This window comes from Poecilia formosa, unplaced genomic scaffold (genome assembly GCF_000485575.1).
Source record: "Poecilia formosa unplaced genomic scaffold, Poecilia_formosa-5.1.2 Scaffold102, whole genome shotgun sequence".
Lineage (NCBI taxonomy): Eukaryota > Metazoa > Chordata > Actinopteri > Cyprinodontiformes > Poeciliidae > Poecilia > Poecilia formosa.
The window spans coordinates 449,554-466,218 of NW_006800041.1; the positions used below are offsets into that span (position 1 = coordinate 449,554).

The 16,665-nt window shown below is 40.2% G+C and overlaps 1 protein-coding gene across 2 annotated transcripts in view; it reads right to left on the minus strand.

Moving 5' to 3' along the window:
• Window positions 1–14,227, minus strand: part of mdga1 (MAM domain containing glycosylphosphatidylinositol anchor 1) — a 175,182-nt gene extending 160,955 nt beyond the window's left edge. Inside the window, exons 1-2 of one of the 2 annotated variants that reach the window (XM_016674831.1) lie at window positions 13,555–14,227; window positions 12,520–12,609 (exon numbers count right to left, since the gene is read on the minus strand). In XM_016674831.1, coding sequence (XP_016530317.1) covers window positions 12,520–12,586 — 67 coding nt within the window. In that variant the 5' untranslated portion in view covers window positions 12,587–12,609; window positions 13,555–14,227. The remainder of the gene's footprint in view (window positions 1–12,519; window positions 12,610–13,554) is intronic. The other variant, XM_007559058.2, reaches the window with a different exon arrangement.
• Window positions 14,228–16,665: the final 2,438 nt, after the last annotated feature.

The window sequence follows — 16,665 nt, forward strand, 5'->3', positions numbered from 1 at the left end:
TTTTCCTTTTCTTTTTTTTTTTGTTGTGCAACAAACTGCAGTCAGATTGCCAAATTAACGCAGATAAAAGCGTCCCAGACAGTCATCTGAATATCACCTCCCTCTTTGTGTTGGACTGACGACCTTCCAGGATGTAACCTCGCCTCTCACCCAGTCACTGCTGGAGAAAGGCACCCGAGTCTGAGAACTTCTACAAAAGCAGCATGACTCAAAATTTAAAACTGTGACTTTGAAAACTGCACTGTAACTTGATCATGAATCAGCCCATGCCTGAATGTAAGGTCAAAATTAGCACAGTCCAAGAGGTTCTCTGCACTTTGATTCTTCATAGAAAACTTAAGAGTCTGAACTGTTGTCACTTCAGCTCAGCTAAAGTGACAACAGCAGGGTCAGAGTTTTAGGAGCATTTTACTTGGAAAGCATATTTTTAGCCTTGAGCTGCTCCTTAAAGCAGAGGCATGAAGCAGACATTATACATTCATTTCCTAAACTGACGTTCCTTGAGACAGAGAGAGCCTCAAAGTACCTTTCCCCCCACCAACATGCAGTAACACAGTTAATCCTTTATGACAGAATCCGTTATGTGCAGAAACAGAGGAATGGAAACATGTCCATGGCTATATTCCTAACATTTCATGCTCTTTCATATTATCAATGATATTAATTAAAACCAGCTCAAACTGCTAAATTATTAACACCAATGCTGCAGCTCAAGGGGCTTGTGAGCTTATTTGATGTTACTGAGGGAGTACATCAGTCTGAAAAGGTTGCGAAATGCTGAACTTCACCGAGGGTGCAAACTAGTTTATTCATGAAAATATGTGGAAAAAATGTTTATTATTTTGTGGCAACAGAAAATTTCTCTTTATATATTCAACGGTTAAAACTGTGCTGTCTGGTGAAAAGAAGAGTAATTTAAAAATGAGAAATTTCTGCTCTATATCATGTCTTATTTTCTTTCCTTCACTTTAATGAGTAATGAGATGGGCGGTCGATGCACCTTTCACTCTGTCCTCATTTCCTGTAACTGTGTCTAACCTATGCGGCCTTCTTGCTCCCCGGTGTCAGCGTTCCACCCCGTTTCCCGAAAGCCTTTCTGCAGCTTTCAATGACAGTACGAGCTATGTCCTATATATGCTGTAAGTGGAGAAGTGGGTGGATTCTTGCCACTGAACTTTCAGATGATAGTGAGAATATGACAGGGCTTTGGAGGAGAGAAGGGTGCAGGACGTAAAGAAAGAGAAGGATACCAAGCAGAAGACGAAAGAAAATGAGGGGAATTACAGGGCTTTTTTTTTTCTGCTGAAATGGTTTGAATCAAGAGAGGGAATTAAGATGTAAAGAGGACGGAAAGCAAAGAAGTGGGTATGCTTTATTTGACATGCTAAGGGTATGCATGGCTGGGAAAAGAATCAGCGAGAAGCGAGGAGGAGGGAAGGCATGAAGATGACAGGAACATCTTTTTTTGACAGGTAAAAGTTTAGTGGACGGGTAAAGACAGAGTGAGGGAGGAGGAGAGACGGATCAGGATGTGTAGCTGGTGGCAGGTAAATTGCTACGCTGAGAACATGGTTACTTTCAGCATATCCAACAGATTATACCCCCATCTTCTCTGAGCCAGCTGAGATGGGCGGAAAAGGGATGGGAAAAGTGTGAGACCAGCAGGCTAAAAGTGCGAACGCTTTAAGTGTCAGAATTTTTTTACTCAAACTACCATTTGTAGGAGTGGGGGGCGGGGGAGGGGGATCTTTGCCACTTAGAGAGAGAAAATTTGAGACAGCTAGTGAGAATGGCGAAGAGGCAGGCAGAGGGTGAGCTCTCGGAGCAGCACGCATCACTGAATTATTGAGGCCAGATGTGTGTCGGAGCAAAAGATAGATTCCACTGTTGATCCCCTCTTGCTGTCAGAAAGTTTAGTTGGACATGACCGGATCCACCGATTGTGGTTGTTTGCTGCGGTTTCTCGGGTTTTCGGCCGAGCAAAAAAGGACCGTAAAGCCAAAAGGTACAGACACATCAGCTTCAGTCAAATTGTTGGGTTCTAACTGCCCTGGCATTTAGCTCTTGGGATAGATAAAAGTGTGAGAAAAGGACAAGAATGGTTTCTGTTTGCTTTGCACAACAACTCAAATATCTTGTTTTCTCAGTGAGTAGAGAAACGACCATCTAAAAATCCCCGAGGAGATTTACACCAAAAGCTGAAGAGAGTGCCAACACAGAAACTGGATTGTTTCTTTTTCCTGACAATCTGAGTTTTTTTCTTAATAATGAAAAGTTAAATGAAGTAAGAAAGTTTTATATCCTATCTTACAGGATTTCATTGACACATCTGGTCATCTCTGATTTTGTTGATGTAGAGTGATGGGAAAACGTATTTCTGTAAATCGCAATAAAATTTTGCCAAATCCATATTTATATCAGAATTATATTTAAAAAAATTAAATTTGGATTTATTCCACATCTATTCGTTTTTCTTTCTGGTAATGTTTTTCATGTGTGTCACTTTCAACTAAGGAAAACTAAAATCCAGTTCCTCAGAAAATGGGGTTACTCCACAAGACCAATGAAAGGGAGTTTTAATTGTACAATTTTAGGTTATCGATTGGATACACAATCTCTGACAAAAATCAACCATGGTTTCTGAGTTACCATGGTGATGAACCTGGAAAAAAATGTTATGCAGTGTTATGATACTAAAATATGAGCTGAACTTGAAGTCTCCTCTTTGAAACAACAGATCATGTAATACTGATGGGGGTTTTTTGGATTAAAATACTCCAATCTCTGATTCTATTTATTTTTGTTGCTTTAGATACTTTGGTTATAAGCTTTATATTTCTCTATACATGCCCTGACCAGCTGCTGTTTGTTTCTATCCTGCCTCAGTTTGTGAGGTCAGTCAGTGTTTCAGGCTCCAGAGCTGCCCCATAGATTACCGTATCTCTCTTTATGTATTTTAGTTATTGCTCTCTTGGGAAATAAATTGTTATAGTCATGCTAATCCACTTAATCTCCAAGGTTTATTTGTTTGGTCCCTGAAGTGAACGACACAATCGAAACAAATCCTGAACACTGATTGATGCTGAGTTTCACACTAAGTAGATCAGGAACCAATTATTCTTTCAAACAAGAGATGTTTGCAACATATCTCAAACAGCTCTTTAAAGCCACCCTTCATCAAACAGATTTAAAAGACAAAATACTGATGTAGACGGCCATAAAAAAAAAAGCGTATCTATTTTCACTTAGATTCAAAACTCCGAATGAGGACTGACAGATAAAAGTGCTGCAAAGCTTTACGAGGCAACGTGAAGGGATACATGTTGAGGACAACGGAAAGTGGAATGGAGAGAAGAAGAAAGAAAAAGTGACAGGGTAAGGGAAGTGCAAGAGGAGGCAGACGGTCTCTGATGTAAGCTATGTTCTCACCACTGTTCACAACCATCCTGTTGCCTCCATAAATAAGTTAGATGCCAAATGTTCCCTCCTTCCCATGTCCAATGCGAACGCACAACATAACACACTTACTCACACACAGGGACCTTCCTCCTGCACTCCAAGGACAACAGCACAAAACAAAAAAAATAAAAAATAAATCCAACTAAAACAAAATGGAAATTAAACAGTGTGAAGGAGCAAACTCAAACGAAGACAAAAAATGTTCAAAGTAGAAAAAGGTTTCAACTTAATTCTTCAAAAAAAATCATTAACAAAGCATAAAGATTTAAAGCAAGAATAAATCAAAGGATAAATAACAAATTTGGATCCAAATTAACTGAACTCTAACTGAACACAAACAAAACTGACCTACCAAACAAAGAACAAAGGCTGCTTAAATAGGGGTGGAGTAACCTAAATCTACCACTTGAGGGAGGTCTGACCTGACAAAAGAACAAATAAATACAAAATTAACTAAAGCATTCTATAAACAAATAAAGCAAACTAACTTTAACTTAGCACAAACAATAAGTGAATATTTAAGTGACAAAATTAAATAAAAATCAACTTGAAGTATCCCCCTTCAGTCTTTCAGAAATTGGTAGATGGTTTGCCCCAGGTTCCTCCACCAGCTGTTTCCTATAAGCGGCACCTCAAACAAAAGCACAAGTATAAATGAACCACTCAGACAGACATTAACTAAAGCGTGCACGCATTAGAAAAAATATGTCTAAATGAAATAACTAACTTAAACAAACTACAAACTATACTAATAAAGAAATAAATACTAACACGATGTGGTGGTGGTAGGAGTATCCACTACTAACAATATGATGTTCTGTGTCCCTAAAAAATGTGACTGGAGAGACAAGCACACACTTACACACCAAGACACATGCACACAAAAACATATATTTCCTCCCGAGGCCGAGCCAGCAAGAGGTGCTTGATAATGTCTGACAGAGTGACAGGACTACAGAGGAGAAAAGTGAAGTTTGCCTGACAGTTTTTTCCAACCCACAGGGCGCTCACATTGCCCGGTAAAGCTCAGAACCACTCTAGGTGTGCATGCGTGCCTGTGTGTGTGCATGTGAAGGAGAAGGATACTGACAATTTTAAAGAGAGAGAGAGGGAGGGTCAGAGTGAGCTAATGATAAAAGTGCAGCAAAAGGTGAGCAGTGGAATTGGTGTTTCTGCACATGGATGTCTCTCTGTGTGTGTGCATGTGAAAACCGCGTTCTAGTGCAAATGATTGTATGTGGATGGGATCTGCATGAACTAGACCATCATCCAAATGAAAGGGCGACGTGCAAGGTAAGGCAGTAAAAAGGAAATTTAAATAAATAAATAGTAGGTGGGCTGCGCTGTAATTTTAGAGAGAAAATTATAGTGATTCTGATGGCAATTGAGCGCCTGCCCGGTACTTCTGTAGTCTGCAAAATTGCACCACATTTTACTTGTTTTCATCTAGCTTTCATCTTTGATTTTTTATTTTGAAGAAAATTGCAGGAAAACATTCAAAAGGAAATTTGGTAATAGCAAACAGTTTGTCAGGATGTGCTAATTCTCTTTCAGTGAGTTGTAATGGTGATTAAAGCTGACTGAAATCATGAACTAAAAAAAAAAAAAGCTCAAAATAATATTCATGACGAACACCGACAAAACCTATGATATTAAACAATCAAATGATTTGGACTACAATAATTGAAAAAAATGTTTCATAAAACTAATAAGTTAGAAACAAACTAATGGGTAACTTGGGGCTCAGTGTTATTTCCATGCAACCTTTTGAAAAACTTGGACCAAATGGACAACGTTATATAAACTTTTTAGTCGTTAGTAAGTGTCAAGCTTACTTATTGGTCCTTTGGTAAGGCTTAGAAAGAAAATCAATAATAGACTTCAGCAGGGCTTTTCACAAGGATAAAGAATAACCAGTTAGGTGGTCCAGGGCTTCGACCCGCTGAAGAAAGATTTCAACGTAGAGTTTTGCAATTAATTAAAGTGCACAGAGTTTGAACAGAGTTCATCGATTCACTAACTTACATATGATTCCCGTTGTTATTTAAATACATTTTAATTGGAATGAGCTAACATTTACTGACCTCTGACTTTAAAAACGGTGATTAAGTTAAATTAATTAGACTTTAAAAATGCTGATTAAGTCAAATTAATCGTAAAGTTTCTTCTTTTGAGCAGAAAAAAGTCATATGGTTTTTTTTTTGGTTTTTTTTAGAGAACACAAACACCTTATATTAGCTACAAATAAATGGTTTGGATTAAGCCTCCCATGGTCTTAGTGAGGCAGTTAGGAGGAGTGCTGCAAATGAAAGAGAGTAAGAAGGGTGTTGCCCTGTCAAAAACCACTTTGTCACTTTCAAAAACCACCAAAAAAAAAAAACCTGTTAAGCGCACATGGGGTCAGTGCGACCATGTCGGACCGCGCACAGAGTAAAAATCTTGCGGGGTCTTTTAAGACCGTGGAGGGTTACAGTATATTCCTGTGGTAAACTCAACCAATCAAAGTTCAGACCTAAATCTAATGGTTGTTGACCCCCAAAATGACGACCCAACTCCACCCTGCGTCCTTACATCTATCTCAGGGGTTTGAGTGTATCTTGTCAGAAGGTGATAAATCAAACGACCTCCCAATATATGTTGTCTTAACTCTTTTATCCTTTACCCTTAGGTAGCAAGGCTAGTGTAAAACAGCTTCAGTGCATCACTGTGAGGCAGGTCTGTGGCTCTGCCGCTGACCTGTGGGTTAATAGAAATGTTGTCAGGCTTTAATATCCAGTCAAGCACAAATAAAAAAAGGCAAGGAGAGAAAGGAGAAGCATAAAGGATCAAAAGGAAAAATGCATCCAAAAAAAATAATAATAATCTATCCATCCATGTTGGAAAGACATGTTTTAATTGGAAGAAATGTAATATATTGTAACAAAGGAAATGGTCACTCGGTTTCTGATGACATTACTGATTATATTCATCTAGAGTGGATGTATTTTGTTAGTGTGTGTTTTTGTTGTTCCTCATGTTGTGAGGACTGAAATCTGTTCAAACAGGCGTATCGTGTATGCATGCACACACTCCGGAAAGCGCACCTGTGAAAACATTATATGTGGACACATGCAGAAAAACTGAGCAAAGAGGGAAAGAGTGGGAGAAACATGGTGGGTGTCAGATCGTGGGAGATTCTAATCATCTCCAGCTTAATGCTTCAGTCTCTTCTTATCACTGTCTGCCCTCCCCTTCTCCTCTCTTCCTCCTTTGCCTCAGAGCCACCAATAAATTATGAATGCTTATTAGAAAAAGGGCAATATTCAGCATTCCAAATAAACTCCGCGGCAGGAGACATAAAAGAGACGCAAACAAAAAGTGCTGATCTGAGGAGCGGAAGAGGTGGAGTTCCCGGGAGCAGGTGGTCCGGCCAGTTAAACCTGGAGTGATCTCTTTCTAGGTCATCGACATTAAGGCCATGTGCCGCAGTCAAAGTGGAGGAAGCGACCGAGTCTTTTGCATCTGTAGCAGCCGAATACCGCTGAATGTAGAGGCAGAAAGTGGTACTGCGATAACACAGACGTAAACTCAAGAAAAAATAAAGTGTTGAATGGCGCACTTCTGAATATCATATGGGAATAGAGTTATGGACTTTAATGCAATGTGATGGACTGGAGATCGGTCAGTCCATCACACTGCCTCATTGGGCAAGATGCAGTCATTGTCCCTCTCGCCCAATGACTGCTGGAGCCCTAGAGAGAGGCAGCACACCATGAAACACAGAAACAAGGTTTCTGAATTTCATTGGAGTCAAAAAAATACAGAAACAAAGTTACTGCAGTGGAAGCAGCAAAAATTATATTAATTTTGATCTTTGACTCCATCCAGCCTACAAAGTGGACGACTTAGTCTGCAAGTGCAATACAAAGTAGTGGACTTTTTGGTCGACAGGTGTCAGCATGGCAGCAGGACAAAAGCTGTTGTTGAACTGAGTATGGTTCCAGAGTCTCTTTAAACATGCAGGAACCTCATATTTACGACATTATTCAGGTTTCACTAAAGATAAAAAAAAAAGCAAATGGGACATTCTGAACTTTTTTTTCTTTGCTGCGTTTCATGTTATAACACTTAGTGCAGGTTGTCATAGTTACACATCTGTGTCTACTGAAAATTGTATTTAATTGAAGCACATATGTTGGTCACTACTGGTCCTCTAACTTAAAGGACATTATTCCATTCAAAATAGAAAATTACACACTCACCGCCAGGCACTTTATTAGATGTAACTTCCTACTACTGGTATGCTTTCCCTTTTTAAGAGCAGCCTGGGTTCTGTTTGTAACAGATTCAACAAGATGTAGCACATCCAGAAGTTGGAGGATGGTAACTCTCGGGAAATGGATAAGGATATAATAAGCACTAATATTCAAGAAGGGTGGTGTGGAACTAAAGAGCCCAAAGTGTGCCTAGAAGATATCCCCCACTTTATTGCATAATCAACAGCAGTCTAAACTATTAATATAAGGTCCAATTTCTGAAATAATCACACCATCTACAATGCAACACTCTAAATCACTTCCACTCTATCCCCATTCTGATTCTTGTTTTGAACAATTTCTTTACCAAATCTAGATGGCTAAATGCAATAACTTTCTACCATGTGATTGGTTGATTTGTGTTAAGCAACTGAACAGCTAATAAAGGGGGGTGTATACGAACTGAAGCAACAATAGAGTGTAATAAATCTCTGATAGAGATAAACTGGACTCAACTCCTTTCAGCTTTTAACTCAGAATTGTAGTAACTGCAATAACTTTCTCGTCATTGACTGCAGCGAATAAACCTCCTGGTTAACAGGAACGCAAATGCACACAGCCACACATGTATGCACAGATAGAGTTGGTAAAAATAAATAAATAAAAACTGGATTAAAAATGTATCCCAAGCATTCAAATTTTCCTCAGGCGACATCTTCAAAGTGATATTAAATTAGTGTGCAATTTAGGTACATTAAACTTTTTCAGTTTTTGCATCTCTTACAGTGTTTTGCTTTATGGCCAAGGGCAAGGCCTCTCCTCCTCTGCTACTGCTGCTACAGCCCTACTTAAAACTAAAAAAAAAAAAAAAAAAACCCTGTTAAGCAAAGTCATTGATTTAAGTTCATTAAATTTCCTGTTAACAAGCACATAATGAAGCATCGTATTGCAGGCTAATGCAGTCTGGATTCCATCTACAGCAGCAGCTAATGGCGCTGTGTGACTTTGTCAAGCAATCAATAATTTGGTGTCTCTGTGAACTCTGCTGCCTCGCACAGTAAGATAAGATGTGACGCAGTGCCATGGAGATGGAAAGACACTTTTTTTTTTTTCTGGTACACTCTGTCTGTGTTCAGTGGCTCTGTGAAGGATGAACATCATTCAAGATTGTCCTGACATTTTCCAAACCTCCCTTTCTGCTACAGCGTGTTGCAATTTGTTGCATGTGAATGCATGCCACATCAAACTTGGAATGCCCCCAGACTGCAGTGTATCCAGACTAAATTGAAAATCGCGTTATATGTATGCAGGGACGGATGTGTGGAGATGCATATAAAGAGCTTGTCCCAGAGAGAAAACAGTGAAAATATGGTAATAAACAAGACATTATAGATGATCCTATCAAATAAACAAGACATTATAGATGATCCTATCAGCCTCAACAAACCGGGATTTGAAGAAACATATGGTATGCAGCTTCCCCTCCGCCCCCCTCCATGAAATAAAGCATCACACTTCCTTGGTACCTGTCCATTTGCAATCTGACAGACAGGTGTTACAAGCTTTCTGACAACCTATCAGAATTCAGAGAAGAGCAATCAATACCGAACTGCTGCAAGAAAAACAGTGACCGATCCATGAGTCCCTGCTGAGCCAGCAAACTGTTGCAAAGTGAAGAAAAGTGTGGCTGCCGCAGACAAACACGTCCCACTCAGGCTCTCGCACGGCAATGCACACACACGCACACACACACACACAGACACAAACTTCGAGGTTTAGAGGCTTGGACACTTCCCACACTTTGATGCACGAACACCTGCATGCACAGATTCACACAAGCACGGACTGACAACAACACACGCATCCAAACACACCCTGGAGAAGGCTACAGTAAATGAACCTCACAGGCGTCCAAACCGCCGACATCAATCAGGCACACTTCGCCGTTCGGTTCCCGACGGGCGCTGAGTCGCATCTGTCTGCTAAAGCAAGTGCTAAACAATTCCAAAGTGATGGAAAGCATTTTATGCATATGTGCGTGCAGCGTGCCAAACTCGTTGGCTCTCTTCCCCGTTCCTCCCAACTTGTGTTGTTTACCATATTTGTGCAGATTGTGAGACCGACTGCTTTCTTCGAATGAGTCCTCCTGGTCGTCAAGTTTTACCAACGCACAAGAAAGGTGCTGCGCAGGTATATGCACAGCTGAGCACCGCCACGTCCGGTCCCACGTGATCCACCTGGGAGATTGGTTCCTGTGAATGCCGGCCAGTACATTCTCACAAAGCCCCAGGGCTTCTCTTCCCTTGGCAGTGACTAAAGGGGCCCAGGTGCACAGAACTGAATCATGCCCAAGTACGTATATACTTTTCACAAAATATGCACAAAAAAAGGCACATATGAGTGGCTTTAACAATTTTAGAATTTGATGTTGTGTTAATGAGAAAAGGTGTTGGAGAGATAGCAGTTAGCTGTGGCTATAACAAGCATAGAGTACTGAGCACTGCCAGTGTGCTGGCTGAAATAAGACTTTCATCTTGACTGTCTTCTGTTAGGACATATATCTTGTCATGAAATAACACAAACTGTCATGATTTGCAAACTAAAGGATTATCATCTTTTTTTAATTATCATGATAAGGAAAGCATGCTGGGATTCTGCACAAAAACCTCTATAACATACTACTAAATGTAGCTCGTAGTATTATTATTATATTGTACTTTTAAAGCAACATGTCACATTATACAAGTATCAGTAGAACTTTTTAATTAAAACAATCACATCATGCTATGCATTTGCTTTACATTTTTGTGATAAAAATGTAAAGCAACCATGGAAGCCTTAATCTAACTTAAGAAAACTGTTTACATTCATTGAGCTATACTGTTGGCAATTTAATAGTGAGAATTATGTTTAATTTTAAAAGTGAAACAAAGTAACATTTACTTAATAACCTTTTGATTAATGAAAATGATTTTAATTTCCCCAGTTGAAATGACACTGATCCGGCCTTGTTAAAACTAAAACTAAAACGACTCTTAGCGATGATGTTGATCTAACCCGGATGTTTCCCATTACGACACAAGTACGTCAATAAAAAAAGAAACTACATATGTGATTTATTACTATTTTTAACTTATGCTTATGCAGCAAGTTTATTTTACTGAGTATACACACACCACAGTGACCGATCCACGCTTTGATACACAAACACCTGCATGCACAGATTCACACAAGCATGGACTGACAACACATTCGTCCAAACACACTGCGGGGAAGGCTGCACAACAAAACCTGTGAACCCTCTTCAATCGAACGCGTGCTTCTAACAGAATTCATGATGGACAAATATTAGCAAACTGCGAATGAGCCCGAAGCCAACTTAAAACAATTTTACACAACAGAGAGGGGAAACAATGAGGACAAAAAGCACAAGATCAAACCGATGGGAAACAACTAATCAAACGGTTTGTACTGAGAGTAAGCTTCATCCAGGATCCTATATGTTCTTAACATATATCCTACAACATGTGCTGAAAGGGTTTTGAACAAGCAGAAACTGTTTGTCACTCCGTAAAAGCATACAGAGCTGTGTATTTCACATAAGTACAGCTCAATTTTTTTTTTCCTAGCAAAGTTTGACATTTCCAGTGAAACTGAAAGACTTTTGAAGAATACATCCAGAGCTGTCTCGCTGCATTAACACTGACATTTCTGCTGTCGAGGACTACAAAACATCCAAGGCTGTAAAGGAGGATTCCCCAAAAAAGCATGCAACTCGTGCTGCATTAAATAAACCACAAAGAGATCTGCGAACCATCTAGGTTGTTTGTACTTTACACTGATATTGATTAGTCAGCAGGACTGTGAAGTATCAGACTCGTGCAAACCTGATTACTTAGCAAGGACTTTTACACAGGCCTTACATGCTTCTGCAAATCAAAGACTGTCAGCGTCTCTCAGCGTGACGGCGGGATGCGGGATTGTATGTGACAAGCGCACTCTGTGCAACTGTGACAAAACAGAGCTTGTTTCCAATGGCTGCCACATTTCGCCAAACGTCAAAAATCAACGTATCAAAGCAGACAGATGAGTTTTGCGTGTTCGCCTTGCCCAGAGGGACAGGAGGAGGCATGTCTGGCCAGGCGCCTGTAAGCTCGGGAAACTGAGCCTCTGTAATACACAGTGAGGCTGCAGTCTTGAGAGGGCACAAATCTGAGGCCTTATCCTCAAAAGCGCGGAGTGACTGTCCTGTTTAACCTGACAAGAGACGAGCCGCATCCCAGAGAGCTTTGCCATGCTTATCCTCGCCTTCAAAACCTTCTCGGGGTGTGTGGGTGTGTGAGCAGCTGATTCGCTAAGCATGGGAATTTTTGATGACAAAAATTTTCAGAGAGCTGGAGTTTGAAAATTTGTTTAGTGAAGCAAAAAAAAAGTAACTCCATAACTCAGCCACTTCTTTAAATGCATGATTTAGATTCTAAAAACACATCCAGAACAGAACTGATTTCAGGCAATAGGAAGGTTAAATTATAGTTACACTGTTAGATGTTCTGCAGCTTTTCTACCAAATAAATGTTCTCTTCAGGATAAGTGGCAGTCTGTCCACCTGGAACTGTTCTGGCAGTAGCTTAAAGGCCGTTATTGTGAGCCTATTAGGGTGTCATGCTGACATGTGAGCTATAAAGATTCTTCGGAGAGTAAAAAAAAAAAAAATGAACTAATTCTCATCACCAACACAGCGTGGCTAGGTCGGTCTGAACTTGCCAAGCATGGAAGGAGGCTGCAGTCTGGATAATGAGGAAATAAATTGTCATCGTCCTCTTACCGTAAACTCCTTGCCCCCAAACAAGAGGATGCGCACTGGAAAACAAGACAATCCAGAAAAGCTCCATATTCAGCTCAGCTCCGTCATAACCTGAGAGAGACAAGAATGTGGAGGTGAGAACAGGAGAAAAAAATTTAAATAAATAGTTTCTTTCGTTGTTTTTTTTTTTGGTTTTTTTTTCCCCTATGTCCAGCTGAGTCTCTTTCAACCCCCGTAAACCGTGACAATAATGTTTCGGAGCAATTTACTGCGCGCTGCAACGCCTACATCGCCTCATTCAATTTAAAGGGCGGGTAATTCAATCACGACAGCGTGGATTATACAGGGTTTACAAGCGGCGCTGTGTGTTAGAGAATTGGAGATTGACGGGATTGTTGAGGTCTGATGTTTTGGCTTCTGTCTCCTGCAGGTGTAGTCGGGACAGGAGGGACCGGAGGATTACACCGCAGTGAGGAAGGACGGTGGGTGGATTAAAAACAACAAGTGGGGCAATACATCCACTTTTAACTCCAAACATCCTGAAATAACAAATTGCCGTTTTCAGATTTAAGCAGGATAGTTTTTATCTTCCTTTCATTTTTTTTTTTTAGTCTAACGTGGACCGATGTAGATGCTGCAGGTTTTGGTTCGGAATCGGTGGGAAAACCGACGAAGAGGAATGAAAATGAGCAGGAGTCGGGAGATAATGAAGCCTCTTGTGTGACTGCTCTCTGACCCAACATGTTTTCTGAACTGGACGGCTGTATTGGCAGGTTGCATTAGAAGAAGGCGAGCTGTGATTAAAGTTTCATTGTGACGCCTGGGGATTAAAAGCAAAGCGAAGGTAAGAAATAAAACAGCTTTAAAAAAAAAATCACACAAGTTGATTTTTAGCGCAAAACAGAATATTATGAGACAGATTATGAACTTTGAGACCATATCGTGTAAGTAAATTGCTTTTTGTTGTTGTTTTTTATTATTATTTTTTTTTTTTTTTTAGGAAGCAAACAAAGGTCATTAAAAATTTAAGATACAAATTCAACGCCTGGGTTCTACCTTGTATCTGAAGGCGCTGCGCACTCCTCCCGGCTCAGCAGCAAGAATTCCTCCGATCTCAGCTCCTCTTCTCCTAAAACACCAGTTGAAAAGTTATATATCCTCTTCCACGGAGAGCGTGAAAAACAAAACTCCAGACGGAACACCGATGTAGTGAAGTGGGTCGTTCCAAAAGAATTTCCACTTGAACTTTTTGTTGTTGTTGTTGTTTTAAGTGTGGCAGCAGAAGTGATGATGGAGTCTCCTCCTCACAAATATAAAAAAGTGGGGAAAAAAAGAAAAGAAAAAAAAACTCCTAAACCTTCTAAAAAAATGGAACCCAAGCAAGTCCCTTTAAAAATATAAATATACGCCCTACACCTTGACTACTCTCCTTGAATTCACTGAGAAAGGCGTGGTTGAATTGCTGCCTCTCTCCTTCTTTGGCCGGTGACAGTAGAGTGGAGCCTCTCTAAATGATGCGCTCTGAGAATGAGCTCCCCTCTCCGCTTGTTCAATCAGCACTGTGTCTGTGGAGTCCGGGGGATGCTGGCCAAGTGGAATGTGTGCAGACTGAGAACGACCGCCCCTGTCTGTGCGTGGAGAGAAAGAGAGAGAGAGAGAGAGAGAGAGAGAGAGAGAGAGAAAGACAGGCGCGGGGATGCGCTCAAGCTTCACAGCTCCACACTGAACAGGTTGTCAAAGAAGCATCACTGCTCAGTGCTCCCACTCCCAGTTTGTTTTCCGCTCTCACTTAGGTTTCCACAGGACGCCTTTACCATGCCAAGGGGCGCGGTAGTCTTCCCCTTTTTCAGTCTATCCTTCTATTTGGTGCTCGCCAACAATCTGTGCCAACTGAAAAGCGCTCTGAAACTTCTTTACTTTGATGCAGGACTTCCAACAACCACCAACCCCACTGCGTAAACCCGTTTTTAAGGCAGCAAAACAACAAACAAAAAAGAAAAAGAAAAAAAAAAGATGGCTGACCTAGTACCGGTGCACACACCGACTATCTCCCTCCTTCGTCCACCCGTTCAGTTCCTCCTGACGCCAAAGTTGTTCGCGCGACTTCTACGTGGGGCCACAGGAGGGCGCGTTTCAGCCCACAGCCCCACTGACAGGCGCGTGCAAACAGCGTGCAGCTCTGTTTGTCCTCGAGGTGATGGGATCTGAAATCAGCTTGTGTTGAGAGACCTCTCCCTCCGACAGACGAGTTCAGCTCGTCACTGAAAAGGTCCTCCGAGAAGAACTACTGGATGCTTTAAAAGTGACTTTTACTCATCCAAAAGTAAAGTTAAGGAATATTTTATTTTCTGTAATTTAATAGATTAGCAAAAAATAAATACAAGTAAATAAATTAACACAAAAAATAATGAAAGTCTGACTTAAAGGATGTGAATTTAAAAGGTGATCTGGCTTGTAAACTCTTCAGTTGTGACATTAATCCTTAATGAATTTAAACAGTCCATTGTCATATTAACCTCCAACTGTTTCTAAAGTGTCAGGAGTATTATTATGCTTTCATTATATACATGAAAGTCTGAAACTGAAATAACAGCAAATGCATTAAGTACAAGTAGGTAAGTTAATTAATTTATTAACTTACATAGCCCTTGAGTAAAAAAAAAAAAAAAAACTTCACAAAAGAGGAAAAAATAATACCCAATTGAAAATTATCAAAATGAAATCAAAGAACTCTTGTATAATTTTGTCTGAATAGTTGCTTATTCAGTGGCTTTTTAAGTAAGACAGAAGTGTCTATAGAAACTTCCTCTGTCTCGAGGAAGTTTCGAGACGGAGGAAGTTTCTTCCAAAGTCTTGGTTTTATGGGCTAGAATGAATCCCTGTGAACACAGGCAGATCCATCAACGACCTTTGACCTGTTGATTTCAGGAGGAGGAATGTGGTTTCAGCAGATAGTTGTACTGAGGAGCTTGACCTTTTAAGGTCCTGAAAGTTAGAACTAAAAGTTACAAATTAAGGCCTCGGGGCTGTGCGTTTTGCACTTTCTGAACTCGGTCTAAATTGGAAAACACACCTATCTTTTATTAAAAACATTAAGAAATGTGACTCCCAACTAAAGACTGTTTTCACCAGCAATGTAGAAAATGGTGTGAGTGTTTTTTGCAAACTTATTAAAATTAGACAACCAAGAAATCACATTTATCCAAATATTCCCAGTCATTGCTTAATATTTTTTTTATTAACCTTTGGCAACAAATACAGCCTCAAGTCTTTTTGAGTAAGATGCCACAAGCGTAGCACACCTATCCTAAGGCAGTTCCACCAATAGTTCGTTGCAGTACTTCTCAAGCTTCCATCAGGTAGAAGAGAGACATTCATCAGATTCAAGATATTTGCAGTCTGAAGCCACTCCATCACGTGCGTTGGGTTATGACAACCGGACATTTAACACAATACAATTTAACATATTTTTGGAATAAGGCTGCAACATAAAATATGGAAAAATTGAGGCACTGTAAATACATTCCAGATGAATTGTATTGCATGAATTGCTGATGAATATCTGCTGGCCAGGTAATTGTTGTGCTGCACTTTGCTTCAGGTACTGATTTTGCAGTCTCAGGATATTGAGTTCACCATTTTTTTTGCATATTAAAGCATGCAGCTGCAAGCCAGATTAATCTCTCCTCAGACCTCTGTACTTCTCAGATCTCTGTGCAAAAGTTAACCAAAGAAAAGATTTCTTACCGTTTTATTTCACAACTTTATGTCTTAAAATAACCAAAAGTTGATTTTGTAAGAGAAATCATTCTAGTGTGTTTTGTTACATCTGGCATCTTACAAATAGCGTTAGCTACAGTGTGTGTGCTGCTCTGGGTGAATTGCGATTAAAGGTCCTGTTTTTCAGCATGAGTCATCTGTTCCTGTAACCACTTTTTATTTGGTTTCATGGACAACTGACTCGGCTGCCCTAATTGGTAAGGAGGACCGACTGCTTCCACCAACATGCATCCGCTAACTGGAGATGACCGTTGCTCACTAGAAAGAATTTCTAAATAATACTCATTCTTTATGGAAACAGCTCCCTTTTACTTTAAAATGTATGAACTTAGAGCGATCAACCTTACAAATATTCACCTGTGCATTCTGCAGGAAATTCTTTGCACT